The sequence below is a fragment of the Podarcis vaucheri genome, assembly GCF_965113315.1.
Source record: "Podarcis vaucheri genome assembly, chromosome: 14".
Taxonomy (NCBI): domain Eukaryota; kingdom Metazoa; phylum Chordata; class Lepidosauria; order Squamata; family Lacertidae; genus Podarcis; species Podarcis vaucheri.
In genome coordinates, this window is record NC_138752.1 from 40,956,004 (window position 1) to 40,971,113 (window position 15,110).

The 15,110-nt window shown below is 43.4% G+C and overlaps 1 protein-coding gene across 1 annotated transcript in view; it reads left to right on the plus strand.

Annotated features, from left to right (window-relative positions):
* Nucleotides 1-15,110, plus strand: part of XYLT1 (xylosyltransferase 1) — a 165,938-nt gene that overhangs the window by 113,803 nt on the left and 37,025 nt on the right. The window contains exons 4-5 of the mRNA XM_082200075.1: nt 2,169-2,341; nt 6,468-6,670. Coding sequence (XP_082056201.1) covers nt 2,169-2,341; nt 6,468-6,670 — 376 coding nt within the window. The remainder of the gene's footprint in view (nt 1-2,168; nt 2,342-6,467; nt 6,671-15,110) is intronic.

Consider the following 15,110-nt stretch of genomic DNA (forward strand, 5'->3'; position numbering starts at 1 on the left):
TGGGGTAAGACTGTTTTTCCTTCTTAATTCAGAAATACTAAGTTCTGTCATTCTTGTTTTTATTGGTGTTGCCCTTGGGAACAGATTGCTAAGGATGATAAATTGAAGAAATTGAGGCTATATAAATAGAGATTTATTACTTGCCTGTCTAGTTTGTCTGTTTTCTAAAAATGAATCATTTCCCCCCTCAAAAATAATAATAATAATAGGGGATCAACTAATGATTTCCAAACTCTCCAGTGTGCCCTCAGAAAATGTTTGCTACTGCTTAAGTCTGATTCATCTTTTTCTGGCACTCTAATAAAATTATAATGCTGTGGGTTGCTGTTGTTTTCATCTGTGCATAGAAAATTCCACTCTCAATTTTGATAGCCCTAATGCTGGAATAATTTGGTTTGAGGATCACCTCTGAAAAATTCAAGGCTAAATGGGGGTGGGGGGAGAGAAAGGAAACAAATATATGTATTTGAAAAGAGATCACCAGGTCCTTGAAAAATACAGAGCCACAAATATTTTGCAGATCACTTTAAATCACTCCTCCCCTGAGATGGATGACAGCGGAGGAGAAAAATTGACCCAAATCCTTATTCTGTGCATATCAGGAAAGCTCTGGGATTTTGGTGCAAAAGCAGCAACCGTTTGCAACAGCTGAGAGAGTGGCGAATTTGTGAGAGAGAAGTAGTGATATCTTTGCTTTCCTAAGCCTAATTTTAGACTCGCCCAACCATGTGCGCACACCTCGTCAGCTCCCTAGCCAGCTAGCAACATAAAGCTTCACATTCCGTTAGGTATGGCATGGAGTTTGCCATCTAGCCTAATGGATCTTGCTCGCCTGTAACGGCCGCCCTGCTAAGCATTCAGTAACTGACAGTTTCCTCTCAGAAATTGGAATACCTGTGAACATTCCGTGACATTTCTGTTACATGACCTCAGCTGAGGTCTTCATGGGAGTCCTCCCCCCCCGCCGCCCCATTTTCTTACTTCCCATTTAAAGGCAGCATGAGAGGGAGCAGCAGGGGAGCAAAGAACCTTCCTAGCAGTGTTCAAAATTCTTCCTGAGGTATGATCGGAATCTCCTTTCTTGTAACTTGAATCCATCGGTTCGAGTCCTACCATCCAGATCAGAAGAAAGCAAGCTTGCTCTGTCCTCCATGTGACACACCTTTAGATGTTTCAATGTGCCTCTTGTGACTCCTCACAGTCTCCTCCAATTCAGGCTGAACATACCCAGCTCCCTCAACCGTTCCTCATAAGGCTTGTTTTCCAGACCCTTGGTCTGCACACGTTCCAGCCACATGCCTCTGCTGTTGGATTCCAGCTCCTGTTTTTCTTTATTTTAATAAATGTATATACAGTGGTACCTCAGGATGCGAATTGGATCCATTCCGGAGCCCCATTCGCATCCTGAATGGAACGTAAGATGCGACAGCCTGTCTGCGGGTCGCGTTTTGCCGCTTCCGCGCATGCGCGTGGTGGCATTTTGAGCGTCTGCGCATGCACGAGCGGCGAAACCCAGAAGTAACGCACTTCATTACTTCCGGGTTGCCGCAGATCGCAACCCGAAAGTGCTCAACCTGAAGCACATTCAACCTGAGGTATGCCTGTAATGCTGAATGCCACAGTTTCTAAGCCAAACACAACCGGGGATGCAGGAGGGACACCACAGCACAAAAGCAGTAGCAATGACTGTGGAAAACTTACTTTAAACGCCTGCCGAAATAAGTTCAAAGCATGGGGAAGTTCAGCAGGGAGGGAGTTTCTGATCTCCACCTTGAGGGAATGCCACACAATCTTCAATGATAAGTGTGTGGCTCCTAGTGGATAAAGGCCAAAGCATGGGTCCCACAAACAATGACACCCAAAGACCTCAGGCAGGGATAGAAGGTATCAAATAGTCCTCAACATATCCTGGACCCAAGCTGCATTCAATGACAAGGCCCTTTGCAACCAGCCCTCCTGCCAACATAGCCAATAGTCAGTGCTGCTACCCTGGGGAAAGTGAGACCAGCGCCTTCCCTCCCAAGGCCATGTCTCTCACTGATGATTGCTTAGGCGGAAGGGAGGGGGGAGCTCCGCCTGCTGAAATGTGATCCGAACTCGTCCCCTCAGCCCACCCGCCCTGGTACAGCACTCTGCAGATGCCCTGACTCTGTTTTGTTTCCAAACAGGCAAAGCCAACCACAATGTACAGTGGGATGAGGACTCCGTAGAATACATGCCAGCAAACCCAGTCAGGATCGCATTTGTCTTGGTTGTTCATGGCAGAGCTTCCCGGCAGCTGACGCGCATGTTTAAGGCTATTTACCATAAAGACCATTTTTATTACATTCATGTTGACAAGGTAATATATCACTGGTTATAAATTGCCTGTCTCGCCACCTGTCAATCTGCCCCTCTCCATTGCTTTTGCCCATCTCCCTCCTTTTCCTTCGTCATCCATTTTTAATGTCACTTATTGTGTGTGTTTCCCCCATACATCGTGGTTTATGTATGTGTATCTCCAGCCTTTCCTCCTTTTCACTGTGTCCATCCATCCCTTTTATGTATCCCATGTCCGTTTCTACCTGTAGTATGTGTACAATGCTAACTGATGAGCTAACTGATGGGAGACTACAACTCCCATCAACCCTCACCATCAACCATGCTGGATGGGGTAGATGGGAGTTGAAGTCCAGGAACATCTGGAGGGCCATGGGTTCATCACCACCCCTGCCATTAAAGGCTCAGATACTAATTGAAAAGAGCTTCAGTTCTCCCCAGACCAGGTGGAAGAGAATTAAAAGGGGGGGTGTTCTTCTTGATGCTTCCACATTAGTTTACAATGAATAAATGGATTTGGTCTGTGATAAGACTTGGAGAAGAAGGTGAAATAAATATTAATGGTGCATCCTTTGCACGTCTACTCAGAAGTAAGCCCCATTGAGTTCATTGGGGCTTGCTCCCAGTTGAATGAAAGGGAGGGTGGCGCTGTGGCTTAAACCACAAAGCCTAGGACTTGCTGATCTGAAGGTTGGTGGTTCGAATCCCCGCGACGGGGTGAGCTCCCGTTTGTTTGGTCCCTGCTCCTGCCAACCTAGCGGTTCGAAAACACATCAAAGTGCAAGTAGATAAATAGGTACCGCTCCTGCGGGAAGGTAAACGGCATTTCCATGCGCTGCTCTGGTTCACCAGAAGCAGCTTAGTCATGCTGGCTACATGACCCGGAAGCTGTACACTGACTCTCTCGGCCAATAAAGCGAGATGAGCGCCGCAACCCCAGAGTCGGCCACGACTGGACCTAATGGTCAGGGGTCCCTTTACCTTTACCTGAGAGTGAGTCTGGTTGAACTCAGTGGGGCTTATTTCTGACTGAGGTGACATGCCTGGACATGCACAGCAATTGTCGCTTTCGTTAGAATACTATTTTCTGTACAAACCCCCACTCAGAATTCTCTCTGTGTGTAAAACAGTTTAATTGAAACTATTCCGAGAAATGTGTGAACTTCAAATTATTATTATTATTAATTATTATTATTATTATTCCTACTATTATTTATTAGATGCCTTTCAGCAAACTCCTGTAGGTAACATTCAGGGTCCCCATTTTCACATAACAGTGAGCCACGAGGAGAAGCAAACCATGGTTTACCAAAAAAACAAGAAGCTGCCTTATCCTGAGTCAGCCCAGTGGTCCATCCAGCTCTATATTGTCTGAACTGATTGGCAGTGGCTCTTCAGAATTTCAGGCAGGGTACTCTTCCTGCCATATTTGGGAGATGCTGAGGATTGAACCTGGGACCACTGTGTGTAAAGCACTGAGTTATGATGCTTCCTTGTGTGCCTCTTCCATGAGAGGTCTGGAGGGTGACCACACAAGAACAGGCCTCTTCTGTGGTGGCTCCCCACCTTTGGAATGCTCTCCCCAGGGAGCCTCACCTGGTACCTTCATTTTTATTTTAAAAAATAGTTTTTATTGGGGGGGGGGTTGTGTTACAAACAGGGAATGCTGCATCTGTTGTCTCCACTTTCAGCTCATCGTCCTTTTCACAGTTCGTTTGGTGAGAGTCATAGACACCTTACATCTTTAGGTGCCAGGCAAAAACATTTTTCTTTTCCCAGGGCTTTGGCTAATTAAACAATCTATGGCATTTGAAACTGTGTGAGGGAGGTACTGTTTTTGTTTGTTATATGGTACGTATTTTTGTGTTTTTATATTGTAAACTGCCCTGTGATCCTCAGATGAAGGGTAGCATAAAAATTTAATAAATAATAAACTGATAACAGCTCCCATCATCCCTGAGCACAGGCTATGCTGGCGAGTTGGAGTCCAAGGACCCAAGGATGGGAAAGATTATACTAGAACACGGATAGGGAACTTGGGTTTTGTTTGTTTTTAAGAGTTTTCAATTTTTTACATAAACATTTTACAAACTTTAAAATATCCAATGACTTCCCTTCTTTCTCCTTCCATGGTCATACGTTCCTGCATAATTTCCTATAACCTTTCAAATCAATTTTCCACTTTTACATCAATCAAATAGGGTTTACTCTGTTGAATTTATCTTAATGCTGCCAGCGTTTTCAGCTGTGTACAATTATTTTCCATGTACAGTATTCAATAAATATTTTCCACTCTTCTTTAAATATACGTTCTTCTTGCTCTCCTAGTCTGTGGGTTAAACCTGCAAGTTCTGCATATTCTAACATCTTAAATTGCCAATCCTCTGTACATGGAACCTCACTCACTTTCCATGTTTGGCTTACAGAACACGGGCCGCTGTTGTTGCATACATAAATAAATAAACTTTTCTGGCACCTGGGGATTTCTATCTGGGTTATTCCCAACAAAAAGGACTCTGGTTTTTTGGGGAAGTTAAATAAAAACTTTTCTTTTCAACTCATTATAAGTCATTTCCCGATATTTTTTTACCTTTCTACATGTTCAACACATATGAAAAAAGTTCCTCCCATTTCCAACACGTATCTGATTCTGCTTTGTACATCTTAGCCAAGCTACTCAGAGTTAAATACCATCTATGAATCTTTTTAGAAGTTCTCCATAGGTTTCAGTCTGTGTTCACCACCTACAAAGTGCGGCACTTCCCTGTAAGTTACCCATTGTCTATCCATATTAAATCTCTTAATTGCAATTGCTTCAATGAGGGAATAATCATAAAGGTGTTTTTCTTTCTAGCAGATTTTATATTTCTCCAAGACTCTATACAAATTCTTCCTGAGGATGTGGTTCATAAAACTCTTATAATTTTTTGCTTTCCCATACCAAAGACATGCATGCCAGCTGAATTTTAAGTCATGGCCTTCCACATCTAAAATGTCTGCATTATCCAATACAATCCATTTCTTTAAGCAACACAAACAAGCTGTCTCATAGTACAATTGCAAGTCTGGCATAGCAAAGCCTCTTTTTCCTTTTGTATCTATCAAAATTTTATATTTAATTTTTGGCTTTACCCCCTGCCGGATAAACTTAGGAGGGAAAATCCATTCTTTGAAGCAGCTTGCATTAGTTACCATCAGAATTGATTGGAATAAAATCAGCATCTTAAGAAGTACATTCATTTTAACAACTGAAATTCTACCTAGCAGGGGAAGTTTCATCCTCCCCCAGGTCTCCAAGTCTTTCCCCAATTTAATATAATTGTTTACAGATAAGTTGAGGTTCCTTGCTGTCAGCCGAATTCCCAAATATTTGACTTTTTTACCTATTTTTAAACCAGACATTTCTAAAACGTTTTTTCAACTGCTCACCCATGTTTTTAACCAACATTTTGGTTGTGTCTGAATTTATTTTAAAACCTGCCACTTCTCCAAACCTTTTAATTTCTTCTAGCACTTTGGGGACGCTCTCTAATGGTTGTTCCAATGTTGACACCACGTCAGCAGTAAATGCCCTTAATTTATAGACTCTACATCCCACTTCAATACCTTTAATTTTCCTATTTCTCCTCATGTTCTGAAGCAATATTTCTAATGTCTAGCTACAAATGGGGACCATTGGTCAGGGGTGATGGAGAGCTGGACTCCCAAAAATATGTGGAAGGCCCCGGATTCCCTGTGCCCATTCTAGGATGAATTGACGATTGCCTTGGACGCCCATCATTCACAAAAGCAAAACTGAATATTGTAAATAGATGGAGTTTCCCAAAATGAAGTCTACCTCAGGCTACAACCCTGTACACACATGCCTTGGGAAGAGGACTTAACTTGTAAGCAAGCATGTCTGGCATTCTATAGGTTTTTTTCTTTGCAATGAGTCAGTAAATGATTTGCCACACAAAATGGAGAATATTTCCACTGAGCCTCTTCTCTCTACCTCTTCCAGTTCCGTCTACATTTAAGGAACATTGGAGGAAGATAATGATGGGGAACATGGCTGTATGGTTTATGCATGTTCAAATGTGTCAGAAGCCTTCTCATTAAATTTTCTCTTCCTTCTTGCTCCCCCACCCCACCCTGTCACCATAAAGCGCTCCAATTACCTGTACCGGCAAGTGCTCCAGTTTGTGAACCAGTATCCAAATGTGAAAGTTACTTCTTGGCGCATGGCAACGATCTGGGGAGGAGCGAGCCTTTTGTCGACCTACTTGCAGAGTATGCAGGATTTAATGGAAATGAAGGACTGGCAGTGGGATTTCTTCATTAACCTAAGTGCTGCGGACTACCCAATCAGGTACAGTGATTCACTCCTTTTGGAACTAGTTATGGTTTCCTTGTTATAAGAATTGCCTTGGCTGGATCTGACTTAGGGTTCTTCTAACCCAGTGATGTGTTTCCAGCGGTGGACAGCCAAATAGTTTCAACAACCTTCCAAGAAGCAAGGCAGTAGTTCAGGCATGGCCAGCTTAAAGTATCAGCATTGTTATTTCAATATGTATGATGCTTTTCTACCCAGCTATGTTCAAAGTGGCTTACAACACGAAAGCAAAAAAAAACAAACATCTCAATGCAGCATTACAGTAATAAGCAGTCTAATAGCAACTCATTTCAAAACATAACTTGACAATCCAATTTTCTTTTAAAATCATTTGGATAATAACAACATTGTAACATTTAAAATTCATTATAGAACGGGCAATGATCATTAAAATGAAAATGAATTTGTATGTTTCTGTACTGAAATATAGAAAACTAGAATAAGAAAAGATGTAACTTTTCAGTGCAGACAGGTATTAATAAATGGTATAACCAGGAGCCAATTCATCAAAAGCACCAAGTTCATGAAATGGCATCCAGATTGCTTATACAAGGGCTGCCAGCCTGGCACCCGTGGGCACAGAGATGCTTCCCGAAGCCTTCCCTGGTGCCCAAAAAGATTGCCAGCCCCTTCCTCAGAGCCTGCAGCAGACGATCTCTCAATGTTCCACTCACTAAGGCCAAATCTACACTATACATTTAAAGCAGTGTGATACCACTTTAAACTATTATGGCTTCCCCCAGAGAATTCTTGGAGCCATAGTTCATTAAGGGTGGTGAGAGTTGTTTGAAGACCCCCTGTTTCCCCTTCACCGAGCTACCTTTCCTAGAACTCCCTGGGATTAACTATTGAACCACTCTGGGTGTGTTTAGTGGGGGAAGGTTGGAGTTTGACCTCCACTTTGCTTGACCTTGCCTTTACCCTCTGCTTTGTGGGACATTACCTTGCTAGGACTTGACCTTTCTTTGACCAAACTTTCCTTGACCTGGCTCTGGAACAGGGCTGGCAGTATGTGGCCGGGTGTCCCTTGACTCTCCGCCTAGTGCAAGTTCCCACTTGAGCTAGAATTCTGTCCTGCAGTTGAGGTCACCGTCTGGGACAAAGCCAAAATGTCCTATAAAAGACCCATAGGTTTGCATCTGTTTGCATGCAGAGGGCCCCAGATTCAAACCGTGGTAACTCCAGTAGGGCTAGGAGAGACTCCCTCTCTGATACTCTGGAGAGCCCTTACCACTCAGTGCAGAAAATACCGAGCTTTATGGAGCATTGGTCTATGTTCCTAAAAATAAGAGCTAATCAAAAGTGGAACAATTCCGCCTTGGCAGGTTGGGTGCTCTTCTTTGATGAAGATATTTAAACAGATACTGATGGGGTACTGTAATTGCAAACTCCCTGCATTGCAGATCCATAATAATAATAATAATAATAATAATAATAATAATAATAATAACAACAACAGAATGCTAGGTGAGGTTGTTTAGAAAACACCTTTATGTACTCCAGATGGGCTTGATAGACTCTTTAACTGCAAACGAGCTGATGGCTGGTCTTTAAGGAAAGGTCAAACCAAATAATATGCAAGTCAGGGGAGCTGTTTTGTGCTGTCATAAGATGCATTTGCTTCGTAGCTGTTATCCAGAGTACAGGCTTCTCTCTGTTCTGGGTAGTGAATTTCCCGGTAAGAAGGAATGTTCTTCTTGTTTGTTTTTAAACTGTACCCAGAGGTGCCCTAAGGTCGGAATCAAGGAGGCTGGTTTGTCCTTTCTGTTCCTGCCTACCCTCAAAGGGAGGAAGGTGGGGAGGCTGGAGGCGGGAGACATTAAATCTGGCAGCTTTGAGAAAAGCCACTTCTTTCACAGTGTCACGGTTGGGCTGTGGGCAGCAGTCTGGGGTGAGATGGGAATAGGGGTGGAGGGAAAATCCTATTCAGTTTGCATTTAAAGGTGAGTCAACTGAATTTGCACTTTCTGGAACAAATAGGAGAAAAGAAACACAGCCAGCCTTCGCAATCTGCACTTCTCTGAATTTTGCAGTGCCAAATAAATGTTTACCAGAATGCATATGCTGGGGTACAGCGTGCATAAAAATGCATCTATTAATGAAAATAACACACACACACACACACACACACACACACACACACACAAATGAATTGCATGGGAGAAAGTTGTTTTGCAATAATGTGTATATTAGGAGAGGTTTGCACTAAAATGCTGATGAATTTTTAAGAGTTGTGGGGGGGGTTGTGCTTTTTTTTTTACAAAAGCAAACTGGTGTGAAAAACCTAAGACTGAGAAACAATGGGAAACCAAAATGGGCAGATTCACTCACCCTAGTTGGGAGCCGACAGCTGTAGGGCAAGCTGGCAGCCAGATCCAAAGGACAAGTGAGTCAGGATTGATGGTCCACAGAGGCAGGACCACAGAATAACAAAGGATGCAGGAGCACACCTGAGCTCAGGAAGACCATGTTGCTCAAAAAAGAGATGGGAAACCTTTTTCAGACTGAGGGCCACATTCTCTTCTAGGCTACCCTTCAAGGGCCACTTGCCAGTGGTGAGTGGGGCCAGATCCAAACTGGGTGGAGCAATTGTTTTAAATTGCACAGCCTAAATGTCCTGCATCACCCCAGCAATCAGTCAACATTATTTGGCCATTGTGCAAGGATAAGTCATATTTTGACAACAAAGGCACTCTTCTCTGAACACCAGGAGTAATTAAAATGTCTGCCAAAGGAGAGTCCCCACAAAAGCATGATGTTGACCCCCCCCAAAAAAAGGGCAGATGAGGCATTGACAACCCGCCTCTCAAAAAACATTGGTTCAAACTTCTTTTCAGAACTTTCTGTCCAGAATTTAAGACCATTGTGTCTAATAGCTGTATTGACTAATCCTCCTGATAACAAGAAAAAAGCAAGACTAAACGATGAGTGTTTATTGTCTCAGTGAAACCACAGTGGACAGATTGCCTGACACCACTCTGTTGACTTGAGTTGTTTGCTAAATGTGATAAGCAAAGCTGTAATTTACATTGAAGCACTGCTGTTCAGCTTTCACACTAGCTTTGCAAAACCTTGAAGGGGAGAAAAGTTATTTTATAAAATTCAGAAATGATTGGATGCCTTGCGGGGAAAGTTCCCTAGTTAACCTAGCTGTCATAAAATAAAATAAAAAATGTAATGGCAATGGGAAATGAATCCAGTTGGCTAGAGATGCACATTTCAAATGCTGTTCTTCCTTGTTTGCAGTATTCAGTGACTGAATGTGCTTTACTGAGTTAACCTGCAGGCACAAAGCCAATGAGAATCTGCTCTATTCTGCCTTGGTCAGACCCCACCTGGAGTCCTGTGTCCTGGGCAGCACAGTTTATGAAGGATATGGACAAGCTGGAACATGTGCAGAGGAGGGTAACCAAGATGGTCAAGGGTCTGGAAACCAAGCCTTATGAGGAACAATTGAGAGAGTTTGGTACATTTAGCCTCTAGAAGAGAAGACTGAGAGGTGAAATGATGGCCATCAAATACCTGAAATGATATCTGGATGATGGAGCAAGCTTGTTTTCTGCTGCTCCAGAGGGTAGGACCCAAACCAGTGAATTCAAATGACAAGAAATGAGATTCCGACTAAACGTTAGGAAGATCTTTCTGATGGTAAGAGCTGTTCAGCAGTGGAATAGAGTACTTTGGAGGGTGATGGACTCTTCCTTCATTGAAGGTTTTTAAACAGGTTGAATGGCCATCAGTCAGGGAGTGTTTAGCTGTGATGGCTCCATTGCAGGAAGTTGGATTAGATTACCCTTGGAGTCCCTTCTCACTCTACAATTCTATTCTAACTGGTCTGCTCCCCTCACTAACCTCCTAGCAAGCTGATATATGGATTTTCACCTACCACCTTAAAGAAGGAACATCAGGTAGCTGTTGGTGGATCAGCCTAGGACAGGGCAATCTGGGTTCAATCCCCACTCATCCACGAAGCTTACTGGGCATACATGAGTTAGTCAACACTAATTTAACCCTCCCTCACTTAATTTAACCCTCCCTCACTAATTTATTCTGATGCCCCAGAATTCCATGTTCAGCCTGTACATTTGTCCATCAACACCCCAGAGAAAACAGACTTTACGCAAAGCTGGAGAAGTGTGCTTTTGGCCTGACCCAAGTTCAATTTGGGGGATTGTTGCAACCCCCAAGTCATTAAAATTGATCCCTGAAAAGTTCAGGCTGTCCACACCAAGAGTTGTGAAGGTGCCCAGCATTTACCTGGCTTCACAGATTATTACTGGTGCTTTATCCTCAAATTTGCCGCAATAGTCATTTCATTGACAGATTTGTTGTGAAGTCAGTCCATCTTCGACTGGGCCCCTGCAGCTCAAAGTGCTTTTCTCAACCTCAAACAGGAGTTCACCATGGCATCTATGCTTGTCAACTCAGATCAGACAGAACCATTCATTTCCAATGCCTCCACTGTGGTCTTACACCAATCTCAACTTCTCCATCCATGTACATGTTTTTTCTTGAGAACTGCCCCCCCCCCACTGCAGAATGCATCTTGCTTGCAGAAATGTGTACATTAGTCAAAACTGCATATTGAAAATGTGTTTATTTGTACTAAAATGCTGATTAACTTCCATGAGGATTCTTTTAAAAAGAAAAGAAAAGAAAGTATAAATGGCTGCAAAAAGTGGACAACTGAATTTAAGATTCGGGAGGGGGGATTTTGGGGTTGTTTTTGTTTTTATTATGTATTTTGTCTTTTTATATTGTGACTTTATTTTGTGAACTGCCCTGAGACGTGTAGGATTAGGGCAGTACAGTCGTACCTTGGATCCCAAACACCTTGGTACTTGGATGTTTTGAATCCTGAACGCTGCAAACCCAGAAGTGAGTGTTCCAGTTTGCGAACATTCTTTGGAACCCGAACATCCAACGGGACTTCCGCAGCTTCCAGTTAGCTGCAGGAGCTTCCTGCAGCCAATCAGAAGCTGCGCTTTGGTTTCCAAAAGTTTTGGAAGTCGAATGGACTCCTGGAATGGATTCAGTTTGTCTTCCAAGGTACGACTGTATACATATTTAATAAGTAATTATAATTTTTTAAAAATGAAAAAGTGAGAGAACCAAAATGGACGGATCCTTCCATCCCTACCTGGGAGACTCTGCATTAAAAGGGGTCCCACTTTCTCTATAGGCCCACAAGAACAGGAATGAATCTCATTGAAACAAACTCTTCCCTCCACCCCTCCACCCAAAAAAGTATCAACTGAACAATCTGTGGAAACCCAGGCAAAACCCAGCCTTTATTGTTAAAGCAAACATTTTCTTCCCGTCAGTGAAATGAAGAGGAAGCAATGAAGGAAAGGGGGAAGTATTCAGGTTAGGAAGCTAGTCCAAAGAGTTGCAGAGCACATCCTACCATGTTGATGGTGCCTCGCCTGTGTCCACAGCTCTCTCATTTCATTTTGGAATTGGGAAAGGTTGGCCAGGCCATGGCTTATTAATACCGCAGTCCAGACAGAACAGGTGGCGTTCATTTCTGAGCATTCATCCAGCGCTTCTGACCTTCAGGATGCCTCATCTATACCAGACACACAGGGAAGAGCTGGAGCTCAGTGGCAGAGCATCTTCCTTCCATACCAAAGGTTCCAGATTCTATCCCCAGCATCTCCCGGTAGCGCTGGGTGAGACTTCCACGCACAATACCCTTCCGCACACAGTCCCTTAGCAAGCACCACGTGCCAGAGTGATGTGTACATCCAGCCGCAAAGCAGCGTGTTTTCATTCATCGTAAGATTTCACTGCCCTGTTTAAAAAGATGCCAAACACTCTGGTGAAACACTGATAAGCTTTGAATAACCACTGGGACTTCAAGTTTATCCAGAATACACACCACATGTTTTCCTTTCCATCACTGAAGAGCCAGAGCAAAATCCTAGGCCGTCGCTATCAGCACTCCCCACCCAGCCGACGCTTCGCCCAGCCCCATGATCACTTTCCCAACCGAGCACGTAACTGTTCAGAAGATCCCAGCCCCTCCTTCTTGCAGGAACACACAGAAGCGATTCTGATGCCATTTTATCTGCCTGCGTTGCAGCTTTGCACCAAGGTGACGCTTCTTTCCTGCTGTGAAGGCAAGGAGAAATATATTTTGCTATATGATTGCCATGCCGGTTAAAAAAACCCCAAAACCACACCAAGAGAGGGTTTCCCGATTCCTTATCTTTGTTCTACAGATGTTGGGGTTGCAAATCCTGGCTTGCAGCCAAAATTCACTCCCAAAATTAGGATGGGCTGCCTCTTACTGCACTTCAAACTCATGAAAAGCTGGGATATGGGGAATGAGGCATCGTGTCATCCATTTAAAAACAAAACAAAACCAGGGTTGGCATCACTAGAGCAGCATCCAGGGCCCAAGCACCCCAGGAGTGCACACAGATGAGGCCCAGTCCTCTGATCACAGGCCCGACTTCTTTGGCAGCAGTGGCAGGGTCTCAGAAGCAGCCCAGCAATTTCAGATTTCCTGTAAGTCACCCAATAGATGTTGGCATGGAGGGCAACTGAAACGACAGGCAGTTTGCAACTACCTGCTATGAGTGCTGCTGCCCACCACCACCACCAATAAGTGAGGTGTGGAAGCCAATGATTTCAAGAGGGAAATGACACTTTGCAGGTGATCGAGGGGCAGGGACTTAAAACTGAAGCCAGCTCTAGGCCACATCCGCACCATACGTTTAAAGCAGTATCATACCACTTGAAGCAGTCATGGCTTTCCCCCAAGGAATCCTGAGAACCGTAGTGTGTTAAGGGTGCTGAGAGTTGTTCGGAGACGACTCTTCCCTGTACAGAGTTCACTGAGATGATAGATTTACTGTTATACTGTTCTGGGAATTGGAGTTATAAGAGTGGAATAGGAGTCTCCTCAGCACCCTTATCAAACCGCAGCTCCCAGAATTCTTTTGGGGAAGCCATTATTATTATTATTAATTATTATTATTATTATTATTATTATTATTATTATTATTAATACCTCGCCCATCTGGCTGGGTTTCCCAGCACTCTGGGCGGCTTCCAACAGAACACTAAAATACGATAACCTATTAAACATTAAAAGCTTCCCTAAACAGGGCTGCCTTCAGATGTCTTCTAAAAGTCTGGTAGTTGTTTAAAGTGTTTAAAGTGGTCTAAGAGTAGTTTAAATGTGTAGCGCAAATGGGGTCTTAGTTAACGGAGCTATTGGGAATTGGAACAGGGCTGTTCAGTTCCACCCATAGATGGTACCCTCCAGGCAGCAAAGTTGATGATGGGCCCAGCACCTTGGAGAGCTCAGAGTGATCAAGTTGCTCCTGCAAAGGTTGGAGGTGAATTGAAGAGGAGCTGCTATTAAAATGGCACCATAAATGTTCTTGATGTTCACTGGGTTCATCTAAAATAGCTGAAAGGTGGAAGTTTCTGGACAGGTAAAAGGAAGCCATACTTCACATAGCACAAAGATAAGCCAAGAACCACTGTGGGAAACTGGACTTTGGCCTTTATATAAGAGTTTGGATTTGATCCAGCAGGACTCTGGTGCATTGGTGACACCATCTATCTAGAGGCTGCTGTCAACCAGCCATGGAAGCAATCTCCATGGGACAGACTGTGTCCACCAGGGATGATGGGAGCTGTAGTTCAACATCTAAGTAAAAAAAGCATGTGCACGAGCTTGCGTTTTAGGCCATTATTATTAGTGGTATTCAGTTTAGAAAAGGTTCTGGGCCTATTAAGAAATACTTACTTGGCACTAGGAGGCGGGATTGCCCCCAACCCATTAACCAAAGACATTTCAAGGTTCCTTAGGATATAATCATAAAACATTCCAAGCAAATGAAGTTCTGCTTTCTAAGGATAATGAGACATTGAAGGTCTTTATGAACTCTCAGCTTGAATAAAACTAATACCCCTAGTTAGATGAAGAAACCCCCAATAGAGGATTTTCATCGGTGGCTGAGCCTCTGTTTTCCTTTTTTTCCAACAGAGCATTTACATATCACAGCATTTTTGGGGCTGAAGTCCGGGAGATAGTTTTAATTTTAAACTCATTTTCTTCTCTTACCCTTGCCACATTCTCTCCTAGTCCTCCCTGGGTTGTCATGTAAGCTTGACCTGATGTTTGGTTTTTGCTTTGTTTTTAATGTCATCTTCAAAAACTTTTCTCAGCTTAAACTTGGCCATCTGAGGAACGATACATTTAGAAAAAGAGCCCCCAAGGTTTTCAAAGTGGGTTCCTTGGAGTAGTAAGAGACTGGTACACCTTTTTACAAGCAAGTGCAGCCTGATATCAATGGCTGCTGACCACAATGGCTATCTTCTGCCTCTACTGCCAAAGGTATTATGTCTCAGAATAGCAGCTGCTGGTAGTCAGAGACAGGGAGAGTGCTGCTGTGCT